General features: G+C 35.2%; 1 protein-coding gene across 2 annotated transcripts; it reads right to left on the reverse strand.

The window, feature by feature from the left end:
- Window positions 1-71: 71 nt before the first annotated feature.
- Window positions 72-3886, reverse strand: LOC132622879 (delta(24)-sterol reductase-like). Of its 2 annotated transcripts, none has more exons than XM_060337550.1 (3): window positions 3648-3886; window positions 819-2098; window positions 72-731 (listed from the first exon to the last, which is right to left on the reverse strand). In XM_060337550.1, the coding sequence occupies exons 2-3, from the start codon at window positions 2064-2066 to the stop codon at window positions 276-278; spliced, it is 1704 nt and encodes a 567-aa protein (XP_060193533.1). In that variant the 5' UTR covers window positions 2067-2098; window positions 3648-3886; the 3' UTR covers window positions 72-275. The 2 variants fall into 2 exon arrangements, with proteins under 2 accessions (XP_060193533.1, XP_060193532.1); XM_060337549.1 differs by having other exon boundaries at window positions 819-2083; window positions 3648-3885.
- Between the last annotated feature and the right edge of the window lie 22931 nt (window positions 3887-26817).

The raw sequence follows: 26817 nt of genomic DNA on the forward strand, positions 1-26817 counted from the left end.
CACAAGAGATGTCTTTAAAAAAAAAAAAAAAGGAAGGTACAGAGAAATTTCAAACTAACATGAAACCAAAACGGCTACATAACATCATTATTTGTACCATCATCTGAATTTCAAACTGCACTTTCCATTACTACATTATCAAAATTTCGAACCGACACGGCAAGCTAAGCTACTTACTAGTAGTTCAATGTAGCTGGTTATTTAAAATGAAAATTCAGACTAGCACAACTAAATGGATGACAAAGGCAGAGAAATTCTAATGAAACTGGTCTAATTCAATTTGCAGGCTCATCCACTTCCGGAGTCTCTTGTTCAGCTATCTCTTGCTCAGCTTCCTGTACCTCCTTCTCCGTCTTCCTTCCTTTCTTAGATTTATAGTACACGCTCATGAACGTCCCAATGGCTTTGTACTTTCTTCTGCACTGCTCGTAGAGGCTGTTATCAAACATCCTCCAGAAGTTCTTCTCTGTCAGCTCAGTGACCGCATACTGAGCCTGGAATCCATGGTTCTCGATCAACCAAAGCTCTAGTTGGCGGCATTTCTCTGCACCATCGAAGGGCTTACCCCTCAGCACAGCTCCAGGAACATAGTAGACGCCGACATCAGTATACATTTGAGCATATTTGGTGTCACCCTGCCTGTGGTATTTCTCAAATCCTGGTTCAGGATAGATCATAGGTTTCATAGGCAGCTTGTAAATTCTGTGTGGGCAGAGCCAGATGGGATATACCTAAACAAAGTTAGCTCAAACACAATCAGAACATGATGCAGAAATACCGTCGAAAACAACTAAAGATAACAAATATAGGAGTTTTACCTCCATCTCGCGGTGGACCCACTCTAGAGTATCTCCGACTTTGTAAAGAGGAACAAGAAGATCCTGAATGACATGATGGTCATGGTAATATTTTCTTATAGACTCACTTTGAGTGGCTTTAAGCAGAGCAATCTTGGGTGGCATGAGCCATCCTAGGAGAAACCTAAACCAGAACTGATCACCAAATGGAAGAATTAGTTTCCCTTCCCAAAACAAGGATCTTGTGTGCCTATGGTAGTAGTCCCTAGTTGGAATGTACTCCACAAATTCCCCTCTTTCCAGTGCAGTTTGAGCGTGCTGGTAAAACCATGGTTTGAACCACCAACCATAATTGTTGATTACATTACCCTTTTGCATGGCTTCTTTTTTCGAAGCATATGTACCGGTCATCATAACACCTTCTGTGGGACTATAAATCATGCCTTCTACCATCTCTGGAACTTTGGAAGGAGTGTCCTGGTCTCCATCTCTAGGTGCAAAAGAATCCGCATAAGCTTGTGCAAGCTGTTTTAGGTTACCAGTTACAGGTTTGTAGGTAAGTCTCACGTATTCCTTGACTGGTATAAGCTTGATCTCAGCTGAAACAAGAAGCCCCAATGTCCCTTGAGACCATGGGATAGCATAGAAAAGATCAGAATATTCATTGTCCTTTGTAGCTCTAACCACCCGTCCATCTGCTAGAACAACCTCAAGTGACACAACAGTGTCAGAGAATAATCCAAAGATGTGAGAGCTTCCTTCAATCCCGAAGCCGTTTATCAGACCACCAACGGTCAGATCATCAAGCTCAGCGAGAACTGCAAGGGAAAGATTCATTGGGACAGTAACCCTGGAGATTTGAGCCATATTGACTAGAGGCTCCACTCTGGCAATCATTCGTTCCTTGTCAATTTCAAGTATATTTCTAAACTTAGAAAGATCAACTTCAAAATGACGAGCACGCTTATAGTCAACATTTCTCATTCCAACAACAACCCAGGGAGGCCTAGCCGTGCAGACAAGACCATCCTTTGATGCATCCCTCTCTCCAAGGCGCTTCACAACCTCTTTAACATTTAAATGGTGTTCCTTTTGGCGTTGTTCGTAGGGTTTCCTCTCAGATCTAACATCCCCTAGATATGTGGAGAAGTAATACAGGAACGAGAAAGGAAGGACAAAGAAGATAACAAGGATCCATCTGAATTGGAGAAGAAAGTCCACCAACTGGATCTTCCTCTTGGGACAAAGGGGCGCATTAGCATCCGACATCTTGGAAACTTGAGGACCTACAGTTGTAACAACTATGAAACCAAGTTATGAACCACAAACAAGAAATATACTTCTTGCATATCCAGATTACGACTTTCAAGTCCAGGTCTAATGAAATTTAGGTCAGTGACAAATAAACTAGAAAGAAAATAAGAACAATCTTGTCATCAATCACATATAGCAATATTCCATATTCAGAAGCGTTGAAGCAGATCCATTGAGCACTACTTTTCATTAAGACTTACAATATCCAAAAGACAGTGAATTTGGAAATTTTGTAACAAACAGAAATGGAGCTGTTAACCGTAAAAGATTTGAAGTAAATTTGAGTGTCATTGTTATATGAATCGATATTATTCCATTCCAAATCCTTCCCGATACCTCCCAAGGAAAATCTCGAATTTGGATCCCAAATTGACGGGTCCCATTGCCATCTCAAGTTTAAATAACTAAAAGGAATGACATTACAATGACCTCCCTTCCTTACATCATGAGTATAATAAGAACATAGGATAAAGAATATAAGAACTTAAGGCGCCTCATTCTTTGGCAAACAGCATCTATATGATAACACAGAAGCTCTTCCAAAGGCATAATGCTATTGAAAATCAGGTTAGCACCTTGATTTAACAGCATTCGGTGAAAAGCGCCAAGTTCAGTATAATCGTGAAACGAAGTTGAAATTGATGCCCAATGGCCATTGACTGTCCACATTCTTGCTACTACTAATTATCAATTGTAAAATCAACTCATATAAAGGTAAAACTGACAAAAAATCCCAATTAAGATTAGGTTTTTAGAAAAAAAGTTCCCAATTTCAATTACTGATCCGGTTACATACCAGAATCAATATTGTAATTAAGATTTCAAATTGGTCTAGAGATGCACATTTGTGTATCATCCATGTGATTATCTATCAGTTTCTTTCATAACTCAAGAAAGGCATCAGAGAGAGTAAACATTACAAAATCTAGAGTCTTGAAATTAGACTTTTCTCCATAATAGGATTAGGGAGGAACTACAGTCAAAGAAAACAGAGTAACTCATTTAGACCCAAAAAATGAAGGCATTTAATTTGCTAATCGAATAAAATTTAACATGCAAAACAAACAAACAAACTATGTGCTTCTAATGTAACTATTGCAGCATTACCAATAAAATTATGCTCCTTCACTTCAACAACCAAGATTTAGCTTTTTCTCAACTTAACACATCACAAAAATAATCAAAGCATCACCTTCACTGCCATATATACAGGAAACCCATTGCATCCAATAACATGAAGCAAAAAGAGCATATTTGCTACTCCCTGTTTCTACTCTAACAAAAATTGGTTTTATGAGGAAAACTGAAAATTGACCCCAGAACTACAGCATGCATTAAACATAGAGACAGATTCAGCAACAATTTAATTAAGTCAACTCTCAAACATGACATGCAATGTACAAAAACAAGGGTTTTTCAACACGTAATTGACTACCAAATTCTCAACACTTTTTATGATTTTAAGAACAAATAGCTTCAAATTTTTGCTTAAACTTAACAAACTAACAATAGAGAAAGAGAAGGGAAGAAAAGTACCTGATAAGTGGAGTGCACAGTTTAGTCCAAAATGAAAGATGATTTTGGAAAGGCTGGCATTGTGCTTTATAGAGAAACTGAGTAAAGCTTACAACAGTACAGTAGGGGCATTTACGGGAAACAGCAATTAGTATAATTAGATCACTATATTTTTAGATTCTTGTTTCACTTTTAGAGAATCGCTCAATGTTTTATAATCATTGGAATCTAAGAAATTATTTTAAGATATTAAAGAAGAAGACCTGTGACGTATATCAAATTTTTATGTTAAGATAAACATATAAGTTATCATCTGGACTTGTCCAAAAGAGTTACTCGGAATTACGTAGTATCTTATTTTTACGTAGGGTAAAGGGCCAAATTTACCCCTGTACTTTGAACTAAGGGGTAAATTTACCTTTAATATTTTAAACTTTTCCTATCCCTATTTTAATACTCTAACGGCATGCTGATTGGCTGCCCAGGTAGCTTGTCATGTCAAAATCTTTTTAAAAAAAAAAAAAACTGTTTTTTAAAGAAATAAAAAAAAATATTTGTATAATTCTTTTTAAAAAAATATTTTTTTATAGGATTTGTAAAGTTATGTTTTGTAAATAGAAAACTATCGTCACGTTTCGTAAATATTTCTCCTTAATATGTATATATATGTATTTTATCCTTCCGAAAATTCAATATCTCTTCATAGGGAATTCAATTATTTATCAAATATTTAGTTATTAGACATTAATTTTTTTCCGTACATTTTAATTCATTCTACTATAAAAGAGAAGAAAACATAGTAAATTTGTACAGAAAAATCATGGTATAGAGAAGACAAAATGATGATATACAAAACATATTTTTAAAAAAAGAATTATACAAATACTTTTTTTATTTTTTTATTTTTTATTTCTTTAAAAAAATCAGTTTTTTATTTTTTTTTTAAAATATTTTTAAAATTTTTTTAAAAAATATTTTCCACGTGGCATGCTGATTGGCTGCCTAGGTGGCTGACATGGCAAGTCACTTGGGCAGCCAGGCAGCATGCCAATTAGGTTGGCAGTATTTTTACAACTGTAGAAGCTAGGGGTGGGCGTTCGGTTCTTCGGTTCGGTTTTTTCGGTTTCGGTTTTTTGAAAGTGGACACCGAACACCGCACCGAATTAATTCGGTTCAGTTCGATTTTTTGAAGTTCGGTTCAGTTTGGTTTCAGTTTTTCTAATTCGGTTTTCTACTTGTAAAATGGACTTTCTTTAATAGATGGCATGTCATTTATCTTACGTACAACTAACCATATTTGCAACTCAACTATTCTACTGCTGACTGTTGTACATAACTACTACAAAAATCAGTAGCAGTAGCACTAATACAAAAATCATTTTTTCCAGTGATAACTAGCACTAATACAAAAATCAGTAGCAGCAGCGCACTGCCCCACAGTGATAAGCAGCACAGCACTAATACAAAAAACAGTAGCAGCAGCACACCCGAAAATCAGTAGCAGCAGCCAAGTTGGCACAAAAATCAGTAGCAGATACAAAAATCAGTAGTAGTAGCCCACAGTGATAAGCAGCACAACACTAATACAAAAAACAGTAGCAGCAGCCCACCCGAAAATCAGTTGCAGCAGCCAAGTTGGCACAAAAATCAGTAGCAGCAGCCAGCAGCAGCAGCAAAACTAAACCACTAGGCTTAAAGCCTTCAACTTAAAACAATAACAATAGCCAGCCAGCATCAGCAAAAGTGCAAAATAACGCACAAGGCAAAAACAAGCAACACAAATAACAATATAACATAAGCTTAAAACGAGCAGCAGCCAAACTGCCAAACAACATAAATAAACAACACAAATGTCTTAAAATTTAGATCCAAATACAAAAAATTAGTTGTCACAAACTAAGTCTTAAATCCATTGTCTTAACACAACACTAGCAATCACAATTCGGTCCGAAATTCACCAAATTCAAAACACAAGCTCAAATTTGAAGGCGAATTTGCCTCTCTTGTTGACGCTCAAGACATTTCCCAATATGTTTCATCAAGGAACCTGTGCCATTCACTCTTGAATTATATTTAAGTATCATACCACATGTCAAGCACCTTAATTTACGCCCTTCTTCATTGTCTTGAACTATCGCAAAATATTCCCAAACATGTGAGCGAGCATTAGGAGGCATTGTTGAACTTGAACATAATAAAAAATAAGACAAAACCAAAAGTTAGAATATAACTTTCAAGATAAAAGAATAGAAATACAAAATAAAATATTAAACTTACCACTAGTAGAAAATTGCAATCAAACTCCCTAAATCAAACATCAACAATGCAAGGATCTCTTCCACTATTTGCTATCTCTAAAGGAAATTTAATCAAATATGTCATACAACATAAATAAGTATATGATTTTTGCACTAAAAAACACAAAAAAAAAATATAAAACCTTACCAAGTTCAAGTTGCTCAAGATACTCCAAACTTTCTTCCACACTAACGGGTTTAGTCTCTTCTCTAAGCCAATCTTGGGCACAAATAAGAGATTGCACACATTTAGGAGTCAATGAACTTCTAAATGGATCAAGAATACGTCCACCGGTACTAAATGCACATTCCGATGCCACACTAGAAACCGGAATAGCCAACACATCACGAGCCAACTCCGAAAGCACGGGAAATCTAGGAGCATTTATTTTCCACCAATCTAAGACCTTAAACTCGACACATTCATCTTCAGGCTCTTGTTCTTCACTAATGTATTTATCCAACTCCGATTTAGCACCCCCACATCCAGAATCTTCCTTTTGTTTCTTCAACTGAAGCTTAGTTCTCAAAGTTTTTGCTCTCAAAGAGGTGTCAGAACTAGAAGATACATCAGATGAGCATTGAGATGAAGAAGATGCAGATAGAGATGATTTATGATGAAATTCTCTTGAATAATTTTTGAGATACTCTACAAATAAAGATTTCATATAATCATACACTCCTTTGCTTACTTTCTTTCCTACTTCCTCCCCAAATAGCTCTTCAAGCCCAAAGCTAACATACACAAACTTATTACGAGGATCCAACACGAAAGCAATAAAAATTATTTTGTTCATCTTTTCAGGATCGCCCCAATACTTTTTAAACTTTTCTCTCATCCGCTCAGCCATTTTACTCAAATTAAGATCTTCACTTGCTAAACACACTTTCAAATGTACATCAAGCTCACATATATCCTCAAAATGAACATTAGAAGTAACATAATGTGAACCTAAAACCTTTACGGTGAGCTCATGAAATCTTTCAAGAAACTTTATCACATTCCTTACATTCACCCAATCATCAGATTGAAAAGGACCTGCAACACTTCCATCTTCAAGAACATGAGTAGAAAGATAATTATTAAAATTCTCATCAAAAAGATCAAACCTATCAAAGGCCTTCTCAAAGTTTTGTGTCGTATCCAACATCAAGTATGTGGAATTCCACCTAGTAGGCACATCTAGCTCTAATGTTTTAGAACAATCCACCCTTTGAACTTCACAACATTTCTTAAAGTGACTTCTTTTTGCCGAAGATGATCTAATATACCTCACCATTTGCCTAACACGTTTGACAGAAGCATCAATTTCCTTCAAACCTTCATGCACAATTAGATTAAGTATGTGTGCCATACATCTCATGTGAAGATGCTTACCATCCATTATATTAGTTCCCCACATATTTAACTGTTTAGACAATTCTCTAACTGTAACATCGTTGGAAGAAGCATTATCAATAGTAACAGAAAAAACCTTATCCAAGTTCCAATAAAGCAAACAATTACTAATAGCCTCTGCCATATGCTCACCCTTATGACTAGTGATAGGGCAAAAATTCAATATTTTTTTATGCAACATCCAATCTTTATCAATATAGTGAGCAGTCAAACACATATAATTAATTCTTTGCAATGATGTCCATGTGTCAGTAGTAAGGCAAATTTTTTATTTTGCTTCTCTAAAATTCTTCTTCAAATCTAGTCTCAACTCGCCATAAAGTTCATAACAATCTCTTGTTATCGTTCTACGGGAAGGAACTTGAAATAAAGGTTGGGCTACATTCATAAACTTCTTGAAGCCTTCCTTTTCTACAAAGCTAAATGGTAGTTCATCCGTAATTATCATCTCAACTAAATCCCTCCTAATTAATTGTTGATCAAATTCCCAAAGCGGCTCACCCTTAGATGCAAAATTCATCTTTTTCTGAGTGCAAGTTTCAATCTTGGCTTTATATACTGGGCACCTCAAATTTATATGTTGTCTCAATCCTGTTGTCCCATTTATAGTTGTATTAGCGGCATAAAGATTTTTACAATGTCTACACCTCGCTTTACTAATATCATTCAGAACGACCTTATCAAAATGATCCCAAACCGCTGACCTAGAACTTATTTCTTTTCTTTTCTTTGTTACCTGGGTCTGGGTGTCAAGTGACTTGTCAATGTCATTGCTATCATCTGTATTAGGTACGCTATCAGTTGAACCAGCCGCACTTAGTCTAGTTTCATCCGCCATCTATGAAAAATTAAAAAGAGAAACTATAAGATAGAAGCTCTATAGCAACAGTTACCAGTTTCAAAGAAATAAAATAGAGCTCTATAGCAGGAGAGCAGTTCAACAAACACTCAACAAAACCGAACAAGAAGCAGCAAATATGCAGTTATGCACCTAAAGAAAATCTAGCAATTACAGTATAAATAATTCTTGCCCATATTTCTCCAAAACTACAAGAACAAATGTTATTTTCTTCTTTTCTTTACAATTCTAAAGATACCCACTGATAATTTAAGAAAATTTAACACCCATAATAAAGATTTAAACTTTACTGAAAAGGAAAAGAATTTAAAACAAATCCAACCCAATACTTACAAATTCAGTGATTCTTTATCCAAAACTAGCTAGGGTTCGGTGAAAAAAGAAATTAAGGTTCAAACTTATGAAAAGGAAAGAACAATCAAACAAAGAAATTATAAGGAGAAAATGAAATTTTCTTGGTGTGAGGTGCCTGAGAACTCCCGCCGCCGTTGGACAGAGCAGTGTGAGGACTGTTAGGTGTGGATCGTGTGAGGACTGAGGAGTGAGGAGTCGGACTGTTAGGTTAGGCGTGAGGAGGAGAGGAGATGAGACGAAATGAAGTTAGGGTTGAATGGTTGATCTGTTGGAGTCTTGGAGACGAGTTGGATTGAATAGCTGGTAGCCTGGTAATACTAATTTGGGTCAGGTAGGATGGGCTTGGATAGATAGATTAAGTTGGGCCTAAGAAAGATAGAAAGTGGAGTGGGCTAACCAGCTAAGTGATCTGAAGGTGAGGGGAGTAAAAATTATTTACTAAATTTTCGATTTAACCGAATACCAAAGAACTGGTGAACCGGAACCGAATACCGAACCGAACACCGAAGTTTTTATTTAAAAAAAAACGAAACCGAACCGAAAAACCGAACTAATTCGGTTCGGTCCGATTTTTCGGTTTTCGGCGTTTATGCCCACCCCTAGTAGAGGCAAGGGTAAGGATGAAAAGTTTAAAGTATTAGGGGTAAATTTGCCCCTTAATTCAAAGTACAGGGTAAATTTGACCCTTTTCCCTTTTTCGTATTAATACCTCCTTTTCCAATTAATCTCCTTAAAATCACAGGTGAACTATTCCGTTACTTTAGATGAGTGGATCAATTCAACTAGAGATATTGGATCTTTTTTTCTGATTTGGAAACACAAAAAAAATAAGATAGCGAAGTTGATATTTGTGGTGACGCAAAAGCTGTTGGGTCACTAAAGAGATGAATTGAAAACATAAGTGCAGGACAATCGACACCACTAAATTCAGTGAAGTTTATATTTGTTGCTGCGTTGATGAAAAAAATCTAGTTTTATGTCACGACCCACCGACGAAAGATTATTCTTGTTTATAACGCTAATTTTGTTTTTAGAAATAGAAAATACTGAGCAAGACGAGACATTACAAAAGTTTTTGTCTATCGTTATTTTCAAGATTTTAACTTCAGAGAACCTTTGGTATCGGAAATGAGACAGCAACTTCTAGGTCACTAAAAAACAAAAGAAATATGATTGGGACATAGGGTCGGCTGAAGGGGTTGGCAAATTTACCCCTAATACTTACAATCACTTTGAACCTGGGATCCTGTATTTTAAGATCCTGTACATATATTTACAATTTAAAAAAGAAAAAAAAGTGTACATCGAATTGAAAGTTCGAAGAGATACCGGGGGAGAAGTAGGTTATTTCCTCCTTTTATTATGGGGGTGGGGTCTACATTATTTGGAGATATTTTTGGGAAAAAGTAAAATAGTAATTTCTTTCCTTTTATGGAGAAATAGTCGAATAGGTAACTTTGTTGGAGCATAATTAGGGGAATAAAAAAGTTTTTCTTGATAATTTTAGATTTGTAGTATTCTTATTTATTTAGGTAAATATTTTTATTGCCCATATTTGCTTATTTCCTTCTTTCTTTCATTATTCTTGTACTCTTATTACTATTGAAAATTCTCAAAACATTACTATTGCTGCAAAGCATAGTGGTTACAAAAGATCAAGATTTACTTGTTGGTGTCTTTTCCAAATTATCAACAAGCAATCATTATATTGAAGCAGCATAATACTATTTCGATATCATTATATTAACTTATCAAATTCTTGAATCAGGTTTTATTGTTCTAACTTTATCTTATATTTCATTGAAAATTTGTCACTGTTGATATTCCTATTTAAGATCAACAATGTCTCAATGTCTCAAGAGAGACTGAATGAATTAGCTATATTATCAATTGAAAAAGAATTGTTAGAACAAATAGATTATAAAACAATAACTAATGAGTTCGCATCTAAAAAAAACTAGAAAAGTAGACTTTAAATAAAAATATATATGACGATCTTTCCTTTATTTTTATTTTTTTAAATTAGGGCCTCTTTATGAAGTTTGACTTGAGGCCCCAAATCTTGTTGAGACGGCCCTGTTGGGACATTGCTAAAAAAATTTTTTTTTCCGCGGATTGCACTTCATTCAGGGTGGTCTTTAATTTTTGACCTTCAAATTGGTGGTCTTTAATTTTTGCTCTTCGCATAATATCCCGAGGTTCTGGGTTCGAACCCCAGCTCAGTAAAAAAAAAAAGGAATTTTCACAAGGCAGATGCTTGGATTCGCAAGGTAGAGTTTTGACTGAAAGCAGAATTTTGCAAAACTCTGCTTTGCAAATCCAAACTCTACCTTGAGATTTTTTTAAATTTTTTTTGATTAAGCGGGAGTTCTAATCCGAAATCAAATGTTTTTTAGCAAAAGGATAAAAATTAAACACCATTAGTTAGAGGAACAAAAATTAAAGATCACCCTAGCGAAGGGCAATCCTGCAAATTGCCTGCTAAAATTACGAGTTTTCTTCTAAAAAAAAATATGAAATCTTTGGCGTATGCTTATGGTGTATCCATATGATTGGCAGAGTTACATTTTAAGAAATTAATGAAAACATGTAGTCCAAGTGTCCAACACTTCTTGCATGAATATGGAGTCTCGAATCAAAATGCCTCAAAAAAAAATCACTTTGAACCAAAATATTCCAACAAAAAAAATGTTACAAAGCTAAAGCAGTTCACGGAGACGGAGCCGTTAACTGCTTTAGCGCAGTATTTTACTGCGTTATAGAAGCTGTTAAAAAAAAATTGGCCAACTTTATTTTTTGCAACACTTAGTTTTTTTTCCATACTTTGACCAATGATTAGTCGTGTGTCAAGACTTCGAAACGTCAATAGTTTATATAGAACCTGATATTTTTTTCTGCGTACAATAATGTAGGCTCACTACATCAAGGATACGTAAACGTTCGGATCGTCATTTTAGGGGTTGAAAAGGTGCCCGAAGTAAGTTTTATTTATAAACTTTAGGTTTGAGTGTTCTATATACATAGACGTCTATTTTTGTTTGAAGACTTGTTGTCATTAGCTTAAGGTTTTTTATTTTTAGGATTTAGATTTAAGTGTGTTATTTTTAAAGCGTAACTTTATTTCGAATATACGCTGTTTTTTGCCCTCGGACGTCCGATTTACTCAATTTTTTTATTTTTTTTTGCAACATATTCGAAAGAAAGTTACGCATTAAAAAATAACACACTTAAGGAACTTAATATTTTTTTCCATAAAAAGATCGCAACATCTTATTTTAATAAATCTTTTCTTTGCAGCGCTTAGTGTTTTTTCCATATTTTGACCAACGATTAGTCGTGTGTCAAGATTCCGAAACGTCAATATTTTATATAGAACCTAATATGTTTTTCTGCGTACTATAATGTAGGCTCAATACATAAAGGATACGTATACGTTCGGATCGTCATTTTAGGGGTTGAAAAGGTGCCCGAAATAAGTTTTGTTTAAGGTTTAAGTGTTTTATTTTTTAAGGTTTTGATTTAAGCGTGTTATTTTTTAATCACGACATAACTTTATTTTGAATATAAATATAATTCTAAAAAATATAGGAAGAAAAACTAGTTGTAAAGTGGTCAAACTTTAGATGGTCATAACTTTGCGCTCGGATGTCCGTTTTACGCTTTTTTTTTTTTAATTTGTGTATTTTTTCGAGATCTATGCGGACAAACTTCCCCAAGGAGGTTTGGCCGAGTCGAGTTTTAAAAAAATACCTTTTATACCATTCAATTTCAATTTTCCCCCAAACTGGCGTGAAATTTTCAGTTTTATTTACTTATAAGATGATGATACGCAATAGATTTCAACGTAAAAATCCCGGGGTAATGCAGTTGTGAATGTCAATTTCACTTCTGCGGTTTTAATTTTTGAAAATAAAGCTGACTAATTTTCTCGACATATAAAGTTGACTAAAATAACCTTATAGTCAAACACTAAGTTTTTTCAAAGAAAACTTACTTCGGGCACCTTTTCAACCCCTAAAATGACGATCCGAACGTATACGTATCCTTGATGTATTGAACCTACATTATTGTACGCAGAAAAAAATATCAAGTTCTATATAAAATATTGACGTTTCGGAGTCTTGACATACGACTAATCGTTGGTCAAAGTATGAAAAAACACACTAAGTGTTGCAAAAAATAAAGTTGGCCATTTTTTTTTGTACTGTTTCTATAATGCAGTATTTTACTGCGTTATAGATTTTTTTTTTTAACAGCTTCTATAACGCAGTAAAATACTGCGCTAAAGCAGTTAACGGCTCCGTCTCCGTGAACTGCTTTAGCGCAGTAATTTACTGCGCTAAAGGTAGTTTTGTAACATTTTTTTTATTGAGATATTTTGATTTAAAGTGATTTTTTTGGGAATATTTTGATTTAAAGTGATTTTTTTTTTAAGCATTTTAGTTCCGGACTCCGTGAATATGATCAACAGACTTTGGACAATTCACCAACAAAATATATGATTATGATAAGACTGAGAAAATTGTAGATTTATAATGTATTCAGCTTTTTATCTTTTCGGGAAATTATGATTATTACATCTTATGTAGTTGGGACATATCGCCTGCTGGCAACCACGTGACCTTGGGTCCCTTACATATTTGCGCTGTAATCCCAACAAGACCACCGATACCATTACTATAACAACAAATTCACTATGATTAGATGGAGTCCGAAGAGGGTAGAGTATACGCAAATTTTATTCTTACTTTGATAGGTAAAAAGTTGCTTTCGATGCAGAAACAAGACCACCTATATTCGCACCAATATTAACAGAATCACCAAAATCTAACTTGTACCATTAAGGTTCTTTGCACTAGCAGGTAATTACAATTACATGTTTTTCAGTAAATAATTGATCAGTGATTCTTCGGTCAAAGACATTCCTTTGGGGGTCGTTTGGTACATAGTCGAAATTATTCCGGAATTATAATCCCGGGACTAATTTATCTCATTTATTGGGATTATTTTATATCATCTAAAAGATGGTATAAAATAATCCTAGTATAAGTGGGATAAGAAAGTATAAGCTGGGATATCCCAGCACTAATTTTTGTACCATGTTTGGTACAAGGTATAAATTTATCCCAGGATAAATTTATACCTTGTACCAAATATGATATAAAAATTAGTGCTGGGATATCCCAACTTATACCTTCTACCAAACGACCCCTTATTGTTTCATCGAAATTTAGGGAAAGCTCGTCCCAGTAACACTTTGCACTATATACATGCTTTCTAAATATGCACTATATTATAAGTATAGGATTTTACGGTACTTCTTACTACTTTTCAATATTAGTTAGTAGTTTCTTTTGGGGAAATTTTTGTAATATATCAGTATATAATATCACGACTTTAAATTCAGTGTTTGCGTGTCTGCTCTTATCCAATGTTCACTTAGCATTCTCATAATTGTGGACTTTAAATGTAACTTATTGTTTGTAACGACGATTCACGAGAAACTATATATATGAAGTCACTTGGGTGCTTTAGTAGGCGTTTGGCCATACGATTCAAATTATGATTTTATATTTTATTTTCAAATTAACATTTGCTTATGAAATTTGCACAAAATTTCAACTTCAACTTCATATCATGATTTCAAATGTCAAATTATCCAAAAAGTAGAATTTGAGATTTCAAGTCTTTTTAAATGTAAAATTGACCCATAAGTTTATATTTTACAAAAAGATCCATAAGTTAGTAGATATATTTTTTAAATATAAAACTAGACTCAAAGTAACAATGTGGTTCGTCTTCTCAATCATTCAATTGAAAATGCATGCTTGACGTGAAGAGATTATTCATACAATGTGGATGATTATATTAAAGAGTAGTTACATGACTGCAACTCATGTTCAATTTTCTTTTTTAATGAACTAAAGTTCGATCAATAGATGTTGTATTTATTAGAAAGACATTTTGATAGCGTATTAACTTTGCTATAAACTATGATTTACTTATTTGATAAGATTGTATAAGAGTTGGGAAAATTTTGATAATTTTCACAATTTGTGGAGTTTCAGATTTATGAGAAAAATATAATTTAAGAAATTCAAATTACATTACTAAATAAAACTTCAATTTCAAATCACCTTGATTTTAAATCATGTCCAAATAGAATCTTTACTGTAACATTTTCTCGAGAAATAATATTGATTTTATTTTATATCGAAATTAAGAATCTCTCTCTGTCCTTTTGGAACGTGTTGATCCCTTAAATTTGCTGGAAGTGAAAATAACTCGGTCTGGACTCTCTAGCTCAAAATCAAGGGAATAGCAAAGCAAAACAGAAGATATTTTAGTAGGCGTTTGAACATGCGGTTTCATCTCATGAGATGAAATTCTATATCATTTAAAAAGGCATGATTTGATATTTCAAATCATAATTTGAAATTTTCTAAATGTAAAAGTTGACTCATAAGTTTATATTTTGTAAATAAAGATTCATAAGTTGGTAGATATATTTACCAATCATGTTTACCAGTCATTTATATAAAAATTAAAAGATCGACAAGTTGGTAGTATATTTATAACAAAGTTACTTTTACCAACCATATTGGAGGATTATATTAAAAAGTAGTTACATTACAACTCATGTTCAATTTTCCATTTTATTGAACTAAAATTTCAATTGTTGTTATATTTTTTAGAAAGGCCTTCTAGTATCGTATTTATTTTGTTATAAACTATGACTTGCTCATTTGGTAAGATTGTATAAGAATTGAAAAAGTTTTGATGATTTTCATAACTTGTGAGATTTTTATGTTCATAAGAAAAAATACAACTTCAAAAATTTAAATTACATGTCCAAATATAATTTAATCTCATGATTTCAAATCATGTCTAAATTGCTCCTTGGTGTGCATGTGGTAGATTTTGCTTGCCAAACATTTGGTGTGGTCACGTGGCCCATGCACAGGCTGTCATGTTAAAAGTTATACTCTAAGAATGACCATTAATATGGCTAAACTACCTCTATATCCCTTTCATCTCAAAATAAGTTGCGGTAGGACTGGACATAAATACCGAAAATTAAAAAATCGGTCGAACCGAACCGAACTTCAAGTAACTCGTATTTGTTAGGTGCTTCTTGAGAATTAAACAGTATTAAGAAGAAACTAAGATATATTTGAAAATAATACTCCCTCCGTTTCAATTTATGTGAACTCAATTGACTGGGCACGATATTTAAGAAAGAGTGAAGACTTTTGAAACTTGTGATTCAAAATAAGTCTTGAATATTTGTGTGGCTGTAAATCATTTCATAAAGTAAATTTATTTTCAAATTAGGAAAGAGATTATTTATTTTAATACAGATTAAAAAGAAAATAAATTCGTATAAATTGAAACAAAGGAAGTATTATTTTTATCTTGAACCCTAAAGCGACTCTTATTTGAAACGGATGGAGTAGTCATTTAGCTCCAAGGGCTAAAAGAAAGCTAAAAAAGAGTTTTAAGGTAGAAAGAGATTCCTGGTGTATAGGTCATTTATTTATGAGTGGACCCAAAAGAGGAAATTGAATTATCAGTAACAGGAGAAGAGGACATGGAATGACTAGACTTTTAGTTGGGATCTAGACATGAAAGGTTCGGTAAAGCTGGACCTCTAGTAGCAACAAAATTAAAGACCGTATTAGGACTCGCTTGGCCATAAGAATTACTCTATTTGTTTCTTTTCGATTTTTTTTCATTTTATTTAAAAATTAGCGTTTAGCTATGAAATCAAGCTGTATTTACAATTTTGAAAAACACCTAAAACTCTAATTTCACTCTCAGCATATTCAAACAATCAAATATCTCTTTGCAAAAACAATAACCCAACAGAACTCCAACTTCAAAAATTTCAAATAAAGTGAAAAATATTTGATTTCTATGGCCAAACGCCGAAAAATTTTATGATGGTAAAGGCCCAACCAATAGAAGTTGTGTGAGACTCCATTCATTGCTTGACAAGTGGAATTTCGGGTCCCACAAGTAATTTTGTTTGCCCACCCTTTCTTTCTCTTATATACTCTTCACACTTTATCATTTTCCTTCTTTTTACTTTTTCTTTTTTTTTACCTCAAGTAAAATAGCAAGAGAAAAAGGTACCATGTGCTACCCCCCCCCCCCCCCTTTTTTTTTTTTTTTTCATTGAGCCATACAATTTTGTTGTTCAACCAAACATTTAGTAGGCGTTAGGCCATGAAAATCAAATATTTTTTACTTTATTTAAAATTTTGAAGTTGGAGTTGAAGATGGAGTTAGGTTCGGTTATATTCTTTTACAAATAATATTTGGTTATTAAATGTACTGAAAGTGAAAAAAGTGAAATAACTTAACTTTAAAATTTTCTTTTTTTTACCCGTATCGAAATAATTTATATTCACATAAATGTTTAAAGTTTGTTAGACCGCAATTTTTAAAAATCTTCATTTATTTCTTGAACTTAATTTGTGTCAAGTCAAACGATATCACATAAATTGAGACGGAAGGAGTAATTTTTATTAGAATTCTGAAATATGCAAAATGTACATGCGAAATGCGACATACATGCATTTTCAGTTAATTGAGGTAACAAACCGTTTGAAAAATGATGTTTATCTTAAGCCTTAACTCACATTTGTACGTAGGCGTTTGGCCATAAAAATCAAATATTTTTCACTTTATTTGAAATTTTCAAAGTTGGAGTTAAAGATCGAGTTGTGTTTTGGTTATAGTTTTTGCAAAGATTATTTGGTTGTTTAAATGTATCGAAAGTGAAAAAGGCGAAAAAAGGGAAAACAAGATTTTAAGTGTTCTCAAACTTCCACATACAATTGTATTTGATATTTTAGGCTAAACATTGATTTTCAAATAAAGTGAAAAATATTTCGAAAAAAATGAGTAGTTCTCATGACCAAACGGGTTCGTCAAATATAATTTATAGATCGCATTTCTAAAATACAATTTTTAAATCCCATGTCAAAAATGTAATTTATTAAAATCAATTTCGAAAATGCATTAACTATTCCTTGGATGTAAACCACTTTTACTTATACGTTTTGCATATATTTAAAATTTAAAAAAAAAAAAAACTTTTTTTTTTGTAGGGTGAGAACTGGAAGAAGATTAACAATCAATTTACTAGGACCCGTTTGGTCATGAGAATTTTTACTTTTTTCCAGAAAACGTTTTCACTTTATTTGGAAATTAATGTTTGGCTATGGAAATTCCAAATACAACTTGAAGTTGTATTTGAAATTTGAAAAATATCAAAAAATATGTTTTCACTTCACTTTTTTCACTTTCAGTACATTTAGGCCCCGCTTGTCCATGAGAAATATTCATTTTTTTTCGGAATATTTTTTCACTTATTTCACTTTATGGTGTTTGGCCATAAAAATTTCAACAATCAAAACTTGTTTTTCACCTTTTTCACTTTTTCCACTTTCAATACATTCAAACAACCAAATATTCTTTGCAAAAAGTATAACCAAACACAACTCCATCTTCAACTCCGACTCCAAAATACTAGGCTCCGTTTGTCCATAGATACCAAAAAAAAATTACTTTTTTTGGAATTTTGGAGTTGGAGTTGTGTTTGGCCATAATTTTTGAAATTGCTCTCCTCTGCTTTCTCTCTCCTCTGCCTCCAACTCTCCACCCCACCCGCCACCCCGTCAGGCGACCAGACCGCACTTTTCAGGTAACTCCGGTGACCAGGTAACGCCGGCCACTTTTCCGGCCAAATCTACTTTTTTCTCTCTTTCCTTTTCTCCTTTTCTTCTTCTCCTCTTCTTCTTCTTCTCTTCTCCCTTTTTCCTTTTTTTAGCTGCTTCTGCCACTGCCAGAACACAGCTGCGTCATCACCGGAGACTTTTTCCGGCCAGCCCTCTCTCTCTCCTTTTTTCCTTTTCTTTTCTTGTTCTTTTTTTTTTCTTTCCACCCCCTCCCCCCTGTTATACCCCATTTTAACCGGGTTAGAGCGGAGTACAACATATTGGAGATTCCTATATTGCTTTGTTTTAAGGAGTCGCCACCTAATTAAATTTACGGTGAATTAGGACACCTAATTTTTAACTAAGGTGAAGCTAGCTAAACCTCCGTTAATAGTCTGCTTAACCAGTGTGATTCTAGGTAAGGGTTCTATATTATCCTAAAGGGAAGGGGTTAGGCATCCTTTAGAATCCGTTAACTTACGGTTATCCGACCAAACTTAGGTTAATTAATCAAGATCGAATAAGATGCTTGAAACTAAAAAAAAGCTAAAAAATGTTGCTAAGGTTTATAAAATATAAAAATGTTGCTTAAAATAAGATTTAAGTAAAATATAATAACTTACATGAAAGAAAGATTTTAAATGCTATTAAAAAGAAAAAACTTATAGAAGTTGATGCGGCTTTAAATAAAAATGCTGTTTAGAATGAGATTTGTAAAAAAAATATACAATAAAAAGGAAACTTCAAACGCCATTTAAGATAAACTTGTAAATGTTGCTAAGGCTTTAAATAATAATGCTATTTAAAATAAAATTTGCAAAAAAATAATAAATAGAAGAAAACGCAGGTTTAATGCAATGTTTTAATAAATATTTGAAACAAACCAAGCGATGTGGTATGAATTGACTTTGCATTTTAGAGATATAAATGGAATATGAAATAGCTAATAAGTTTACTTTATCCCTTTTATTATTCCTTATCAAATATACTTAGCTAGATATGTGCGATTAATTCGACTTGAAGAGTTTAAAATATACTGGGATTTATATTAGCATATTAATGACGTTTGAAATTTTAAAGTAGTAAAGATAAGTCATGTTTCCTTTAGCTCAAAGCGGGGTCATGCTCTTTGAAACTTAATTAGTCTAATGAAGATGAAAGAGGGTGAAGCTTATGGCATTGATTTATCAATTTAATTACCCACTACTAGACTAAACCCCCATTAATTTGCTAAGGTTCGTCTAAAATAAAATAAAAGCAGTATAAAGGGTTAGTTGCATAATACAAGTTAAAAACATAAAAAAAAATAAAAAAAATAAAGGGGCAGTAAGTATCAAATGGACTGGCCCATTCGGGGATTGCTGGACCCATTTTCCATTGGGCTTTGGCCCAACAAATTCTTTATATTGATTGCTGCGGATCTGCCCATTACTGGGCTTCGGCCCAGTCATTTTGGACTGCTGTGGGCTGGACACAGGGAGGAATAAGGTTTCGTTGGGCCTTAGCCCAACACCTGAATGCGGAAGATGACGAGTCCCTCGGACTCGTATGCGATGGTCATGCATAAAAACGAAAGAAAAACGAGTTAGTGCACAATCAACGAAGGAGATTAAGCATGTAAACTTGAAAAACAGATCGGTAGGTTATGTATGTTAGGGTGTATATCTTGGTATATCTTATGTATACACAGTTTGCATCCCCAGCGAAAACAGGCATGTAAACTTGCGAAACATCTGATTCTATTATTTAACCCGTCATATATCATTATTAATTTACCTACTCATTATTTTGTATAAACTCACATGGACACGTAAACACTAGTAAAGACTAAGATAACCGCACGGAATCAGGACATAAACAGACAGATTCTGTTAGCTGGAAATTAAACCAAATTAAACATGAACATCTAGGCTTCTTGACCACTAAATATGAGACAAATCTGAAAGCAAACATAGGCAGAAAGCAGTGCATGACCACCAAGAGTTAGGAAGCAGCATATAGGCAGAATACAGAGCAGATTAATAGATCTTGAAATCCCCTTTTGAACAAGTGATACAGACATGGATTACCCACAATTGGTTTAAGGTGATTTTTAATAAAAGAACAGACAGATTTACATAAATGTTGCATGGTATATTTCGATTGTATTTCAACCAAAACAAAACCCAGCATGTGCAAGCTCCTCAGATTATCCAATGAAATTCATAGCCACTATGTTTTGCAATCGGAAGAAAACAAACTCCAAAACCCTCCATCTACATTCCAAGGCCCAGAATTCTGGACCACTTAGCATGATTTATAACACAAGTACACAGCCCCAAAACAGAGTCATACAGAGGTCTCGGCGAAGTACGCTATATAATGATTGAATGCATATGAAGACTTATTTTAGATGAAGTGATGTATAAGTAGGCAAATAGGCATGAGCAGGTAAGCTAAATGCAAGAAGACAGATTCATATATGGAAAGACACAACTATACACCTTCAGGATCAAACCATTATCAACAAGGAGTAGAGATCAAGCAAGATTTAAGGAGCATTTAGAGATGTTTCCAGCCACATTCTAACGTATAGGCAATAAATCACATATAATTGACATTACAGAGCTAGCAGAAGGACTGTCATGATTCAAAGACATACATTTGGACACATCTAACAGCATTTGGAAACTCACATTTGTACCTCACTCCACACCATAGTCATGGCAACATAAGGGACCAGCAATCATTCAACATAGACTTAAGCTGGATTACCAACAAGGCAGAATCACAACTCACATGTTTAAACAAATTAAACTAAATTACCATATACAAACAGTCTGACACGAAACAAGACTAATCTATCCAAACCAAGTGAACCTAACTAAACTAACACTGCTCCAATCACCAGATAACAGACTAAAGTGACCTAGGTTAATCAATCATACCACTAACCCAGGAAATTTAAGTGGAATAAACCATAAATCGTACATATCAAAATGGAAAACACACTAATCATGCTCAAGTCGTAACAACAAGGATTTGAGACTAATATCACCCAGTTAAACTATGCCAAGACAAACCAATCATTTGTCTAGCTTAACAGAAAATTGATAGATCCGGCTAATCATGATTTTAACTCAAACTAAGCACATAATCACCATCTAAACACCAAACTGCATAATTTAAAGGGAAAGGAAATCACCTCCTTCAGGTGCAGCGAAATGGGCTTCGAATCTCCGATCTACGCTCGAGATCACACGAACTCCGAGCTCTCGGTATTTATACTCGAGCGAGCAAAAACAGAATGGTTGTAGTATTTTTGAGGTAATATCCAGGAAACTGAAATTGATATTAAGAGGGAATTTGAACGATTAAAGATTTATATTTCGGATATCCAAAAGGGGTTGAACTAACTCCTCTTTCCGCAGATTCGAAACGTCTATCAATATTATCTCTTAGGGGAATTCCTCCATCGAAAAAACCAGCCCCCTCTTTCGAATCTCTCCCCTTTCTTTATAGTTGTTGAAGGAAGCGGGAGAGGGAACAGCGTGGGGAGCAGGAAGGTGTGGGGTGTCAGACGCGTGGGGGAGACACAGTGCAGTGGGGATGTCAGGGAGCGTGGAGATGGGAGAGAGGGGATGACGCTGAAAGAAAGGAGTGTGGAACAGGAAAGTGTGGGGTGTCAGACGCGGTGGTGGTGACAGAGGGAGGTAGTGGCGACAAAGGGAAAGGGAGGAGAGAGAACGGGTGGGGTGGCGATAGGGGAGAGAGAGGAAGAGAGGCGGAAGGGAACGAAAATGAAGGGGAAACCCTAAAAGGGTTTCCCTTATTTTGAATGGAAAATGGGTCGGATCAGGTCCATTTGTGGACCGGGTCAATTTTTTAGACCGGGTATTAAAAGAATGGAGTAGTGAATTGAAGCATGGACTAGTCTAAAAATTAAGATAAGCCATATGGGCTAATAAAAAAATATTAGGAGTTAATCGGACTTTGATTTGGGGTCCGGTAAGTCAAAAATGCGGACCGAGTGCAAGAAATAATTTGGCTTCTAAATTTGAATAAAAGACCCCTTTTGATTAACGATGTACCAAGGGTGCCAGAATATCACCTGGTACGAAAATGTGCAATTGTAAAAGACCCGGATAATAAATTATATGCTGTTGCAATGACCGTGCAATAATATTTTAACAATAAATAAACGCTATCATTTTAAATGTGCGAAATAAGTGTGATGTGTATGCGGAAGTTGATAAAATGCCGAGAAATGCCAGTTTCAATAATACTAAATAACCGTAACGAATGACTAGCGGTAATAATACTGCTGATAATAATAATACTAATAATTAACAGCAATGATAATGATAAATGATGACGATAATACTGATGCCCATAATAATGATTGTGGTGGTAATAACAATAATAATAATAATAATAATAATAATAATAATACTAATAATAATAATAGTAATAATAATGGTAATAATAGATAACAAATATTGATGATTAATAACAAAAATAACAATAATAATAATGATAATAATTAATAATAATAATAATAATACTAATGATGATAATTAATAATAAAAAATAATGATAATAATAACAAATAACAAATATCGATAAAAAGAACAGTGGATGATAATAAATTAATGACAATAATAATAATAATAAAATAACAATTATTGATAATGACAAAATGATAATAAATTAATAATAATAGTGATAACAATAATAATGATAAAATAATAATGATGATAATAATAATGATAATAATAATAATAATAATAAAATAATAATGATAATAACAATAATAAATAATGATTGTTGATAAAAACAAATGACAATAATAAAACAACGATGATAATGATGATTAATAATTAATAACAAAATAACACTGATGATACCGATTAATAATAATAATAATGATAACGGAAATGACAAGAATAATAATAATTGACAATCAGTAATAAATGATAATTTAAGGATAATAATAATAATAATAAATAATAATAATAATAATAATAATAATAATAATAATAATAACTGCAGTAGAATAATAAAACGTGGGTGTTAATAAAAGATTAATAATTATAGTAAAACTTAAATGCATATTTTTTCAATTTCTCAAAATACCCGAAGTGTAAATAGGTATTTCGGAGGAGAGGCGGGACAAAATTGGGTGTCAACACCCCCCCCCCCCCCCCTTTTCTCTTCTCCCGTTTCAGGTCTCTGTGAGCATAATTCCGGCAGTGAATAGTACTTCAACAGTGAATAGTGTGAACAGTACTCGGACGTTGAACAGTGTTTTCCGACGGCGATCAGGTTCAGTTCAACTGGAGTTGGTACCTCCGGTTGCCACATCCATTATTTGTCCATACACTTGTAGTTACATTTTGCTAACTTTAGACTTTTGAATAATTTATTAGTTCATACTCATTTTCGTGGCTTTGCTTAGTGATGGTAGACTAGGGTCATGTTCTCGTTCGGGGACGGGGGCGAGGGTTATGAGGGGTAAGTGGGTTAGAAGAGCGTCTAGGTTGAGAGTAGGATATTGGAACATTGGGACGTTGACGGGGAAGTCCATAGAGCTAGTTAAGATTCTTAAGAAAAGGAAGATTAATATAGCTTGTATCTAAGAGACCAAATGGGTAGGTCCTAAAGCTAAGGAGGTAGACGGGTATAAGCTGTGGTTCTCTGGTAGGTCGAAGTATAGAAATGGGGTGGGCATTTTAGTAGATGGTGAATTAAGGGATCAGGTGGTAGAGGTTAGGAGAGCCACTGATAGGATGATGTCGATTAAGGTGGTCGTTGAAGGACTCACTGTGAACATTATTAGTGCATATGCGCCGCAAGCGGGTTTAGGTGACGAGGAGAAGAGGCGCTTTTGGGAGGATTTGGACGAATTAGTGGGAGGCATACCGCCTATTGAGAAGCTTTTTGTGGGGGGTGATTTCAATGGACACATCGGGCCTATTTCGGGAGGTTATGATGATGTGCATGGAGGCTTTGGCTTCGGGGACAGGAATGCAGGAGGAGTCTCACTTTTGGATTTTGCAAGAGCTTCTGGGTTGGTGATAGCCAATTCGAGTTTCCTAAAGAAGGAGGAACACTTGGTAACCTTCCGTAGTTCGGTGGCTAAGACTCAGATAGACTTTTTACTCCTTAGGAAGGATGATAAAGCTCTGTGCAAAGATTGTAAGGTCATTCCGAGCGAATACCTTACAACCCGACATAAGCTCTTGGTGATGGATTTAGCGATCAAGATGACGAGAAAGAAGAGGATCGTGGAGGACCGACCTAGGATCAGATGGAGGAGTTTGACCACGATTAGTGCCCTGGAGATGGGAGAGAAATTGAAGGATATGGGGCTCTGGGATAGTAGTGGGGATGCGACCAGTATGTGGGATAAGACGGCTAGTTGCATTAGGGTGGTAGCAAGGGAAGTGTTGGGGGTCTCGACAGGTAGTCAGGGTCAGCATCGAGGGGACTGGTGGTGGAATGGAGAAGTTCAAGGGAAGGTGGAAGCAAAGAAGGTGGCGTATGCGAAGTTGATAGAAAGCAAGAATGAGGTGGAGAAGTGGACGAATATAGAACTTTATAAGATGGCGAGGAAGGAGGCGAAGTTGGCGGTTTCGACGGCAAAAACGGCAGCTTTTGAACGCATGTATGCTGAACTAGAAGAGAAAGGAGGGGACCAGAAATTGTTCAGGCTAGCCAAGGCGAGGGAGAGAAAGGCACGTGATGTGGATCAAGTAAAGTGCATCAAGGACGAGCATGACAAAGTATTGGTAGAGGAGACTCTCATTAGACGGAGATGGCAGTCATACTTCTGCAAACGCTTGAATGAAGAAGGGGGCAGAGACATTGTGTTGGGAGAATTAGAACATACAGGAAGGCGTCACGATTTTGGGAATTGCAGGAGTATTAAGGTTGACGAGGTTAAAGGTGTTGTTCATAGGATGCGCAGGGGAAGAGCGACCGGACCTGACGAGATTCCTGGGGAATTCTGGAAGAGCGTGGGCCCGACAGGTTTGGAGTGGCTGACTAGGTTGTTTGATGTCATCTTTAAGAAGGCATTGATGCCCGAAGAATGGAGGGCGAGTGTAATGATCCCTCTATACAAGAATAAGGGAGATATCCAGAGTTGCAACAACTATAGAGGTATCAAGCTGCTAAGCCATACTATGAAAGTGTGGGAAAGGGTGGTGGATATGAGGGTGAGGAGAGGTGTGTCTATTTCAGAGAACCAGTTCGGATTCATGCCGGGACGCTCAACTACAGAAGCCATCCATCTTATAAGAAGGTTGGTGGAGCAGTATAGGGAGAGGAAGAAGGACTTACACATGATATTCATCGACCTAGAAAAGGCTTATGACAAAGTTCCAAGACAGATCCTATGGAAATGCTTGGAGGCTAAAAGTGTACCTGTGGCGTACATTAGGGTGATCAAGGACATGTATGAGGGAGCCAAAACCAGGGTAAGGACAGTAGGAGGAGACTCAGTGCACTTTCCAGTTGTGATGGGGTTGCATCAAGGATCAGCTCTTAGTCCGTTTTTATTTGCCTTGGTGATGGATGAATTGACACGGCAAATTCAAGGTGAGGTGCCATGGTGTATGTTGTTCGCGACGAAATAGTCCTGATCGACGAGACTCGTAGCGGAGTTAACGCTAAGCTGGAGAGTTGGAGACATACACTGGAGTCTAAAGGGTTTAAGCTGATTAGGACCAAGACAGAGTACTTGGAGTGTAAGTTCAGTGAAGCACCTCAGGAGGCTGGCTTGGAAGTGAGACTTGGTACCCAGGCCATCCAGAAGAAAAGTAGTTTCAAGTATCTTGGGTCTATTCTGCAAAGCTGCGGGGAGATTGACGATGATGTCACACATCGTATTGGGGCAGGGTGGATGAAATGTAGGCTTGCTTCCGGAGTTCTATGTGACAAGAAGGTGCCACCAAAACTTAAGGGCAAGTTCTACAAAGTGGTGGTTAGACCGACTATGTTGTATGGGGCGGAGTGTTGGCCGGTTAAGATCTCTCACGTTCAAAAGATGAAAGTTGCCGAGATGAGAATGTTAAGATGGATGTGTGGCCACACCAGGAGTGACAGGTTTAGAAATGAGCATATTCGGGATAAGGTGGGGGTGGCCTCGGTGGAAGATAAGATGTGAGAAGCGAGATTGAGATGGTTTGGGCATGTGAAGAGGAGAGACACAGATGCCCCAGTGCGGAGGTGTGAGAGGTTGGCCATGGATGGTTTCAGACGAGGTAGGGGTAGACCGAAGAAGTATTGGGGAGAGGTAATTAGACACGACATGGCGCAACTACAGCTTACCGAGGACATGACCTTAGATAGGAGGGTTTGGAGGATCCAAATTAGGGTAGAAGGCTAGTAGATAGTCTCGTTTTCCGTTCTTATTAGTAGTCGCATTATCGCAATATAATTTCTTCTGCTCAGATTTCTGTTATTATCTGTTATTTCTTGTGCTTTGATTATCTTGTGTTATCTGTGTCGCTTGCATTATTTCATTTCATATCGCTTTGATTCTCTTAACCTTATCTGACTTCTTTTTATGCTT

This window comes from Lycium barbarum, chromosome 12, assembly GCF_019175385.1.
Source record: "Lycium barbarum isolate Lr01 chromosome 12, ASM1917538v2, whole genome shotgun sequence".
Taxonomy (NCBI): Eukaryota; Viridiplantae; Streptophyta; class Magnoliopsida; order Solanales; family Solanaceae; genus Lycium; species Lycium barbarum.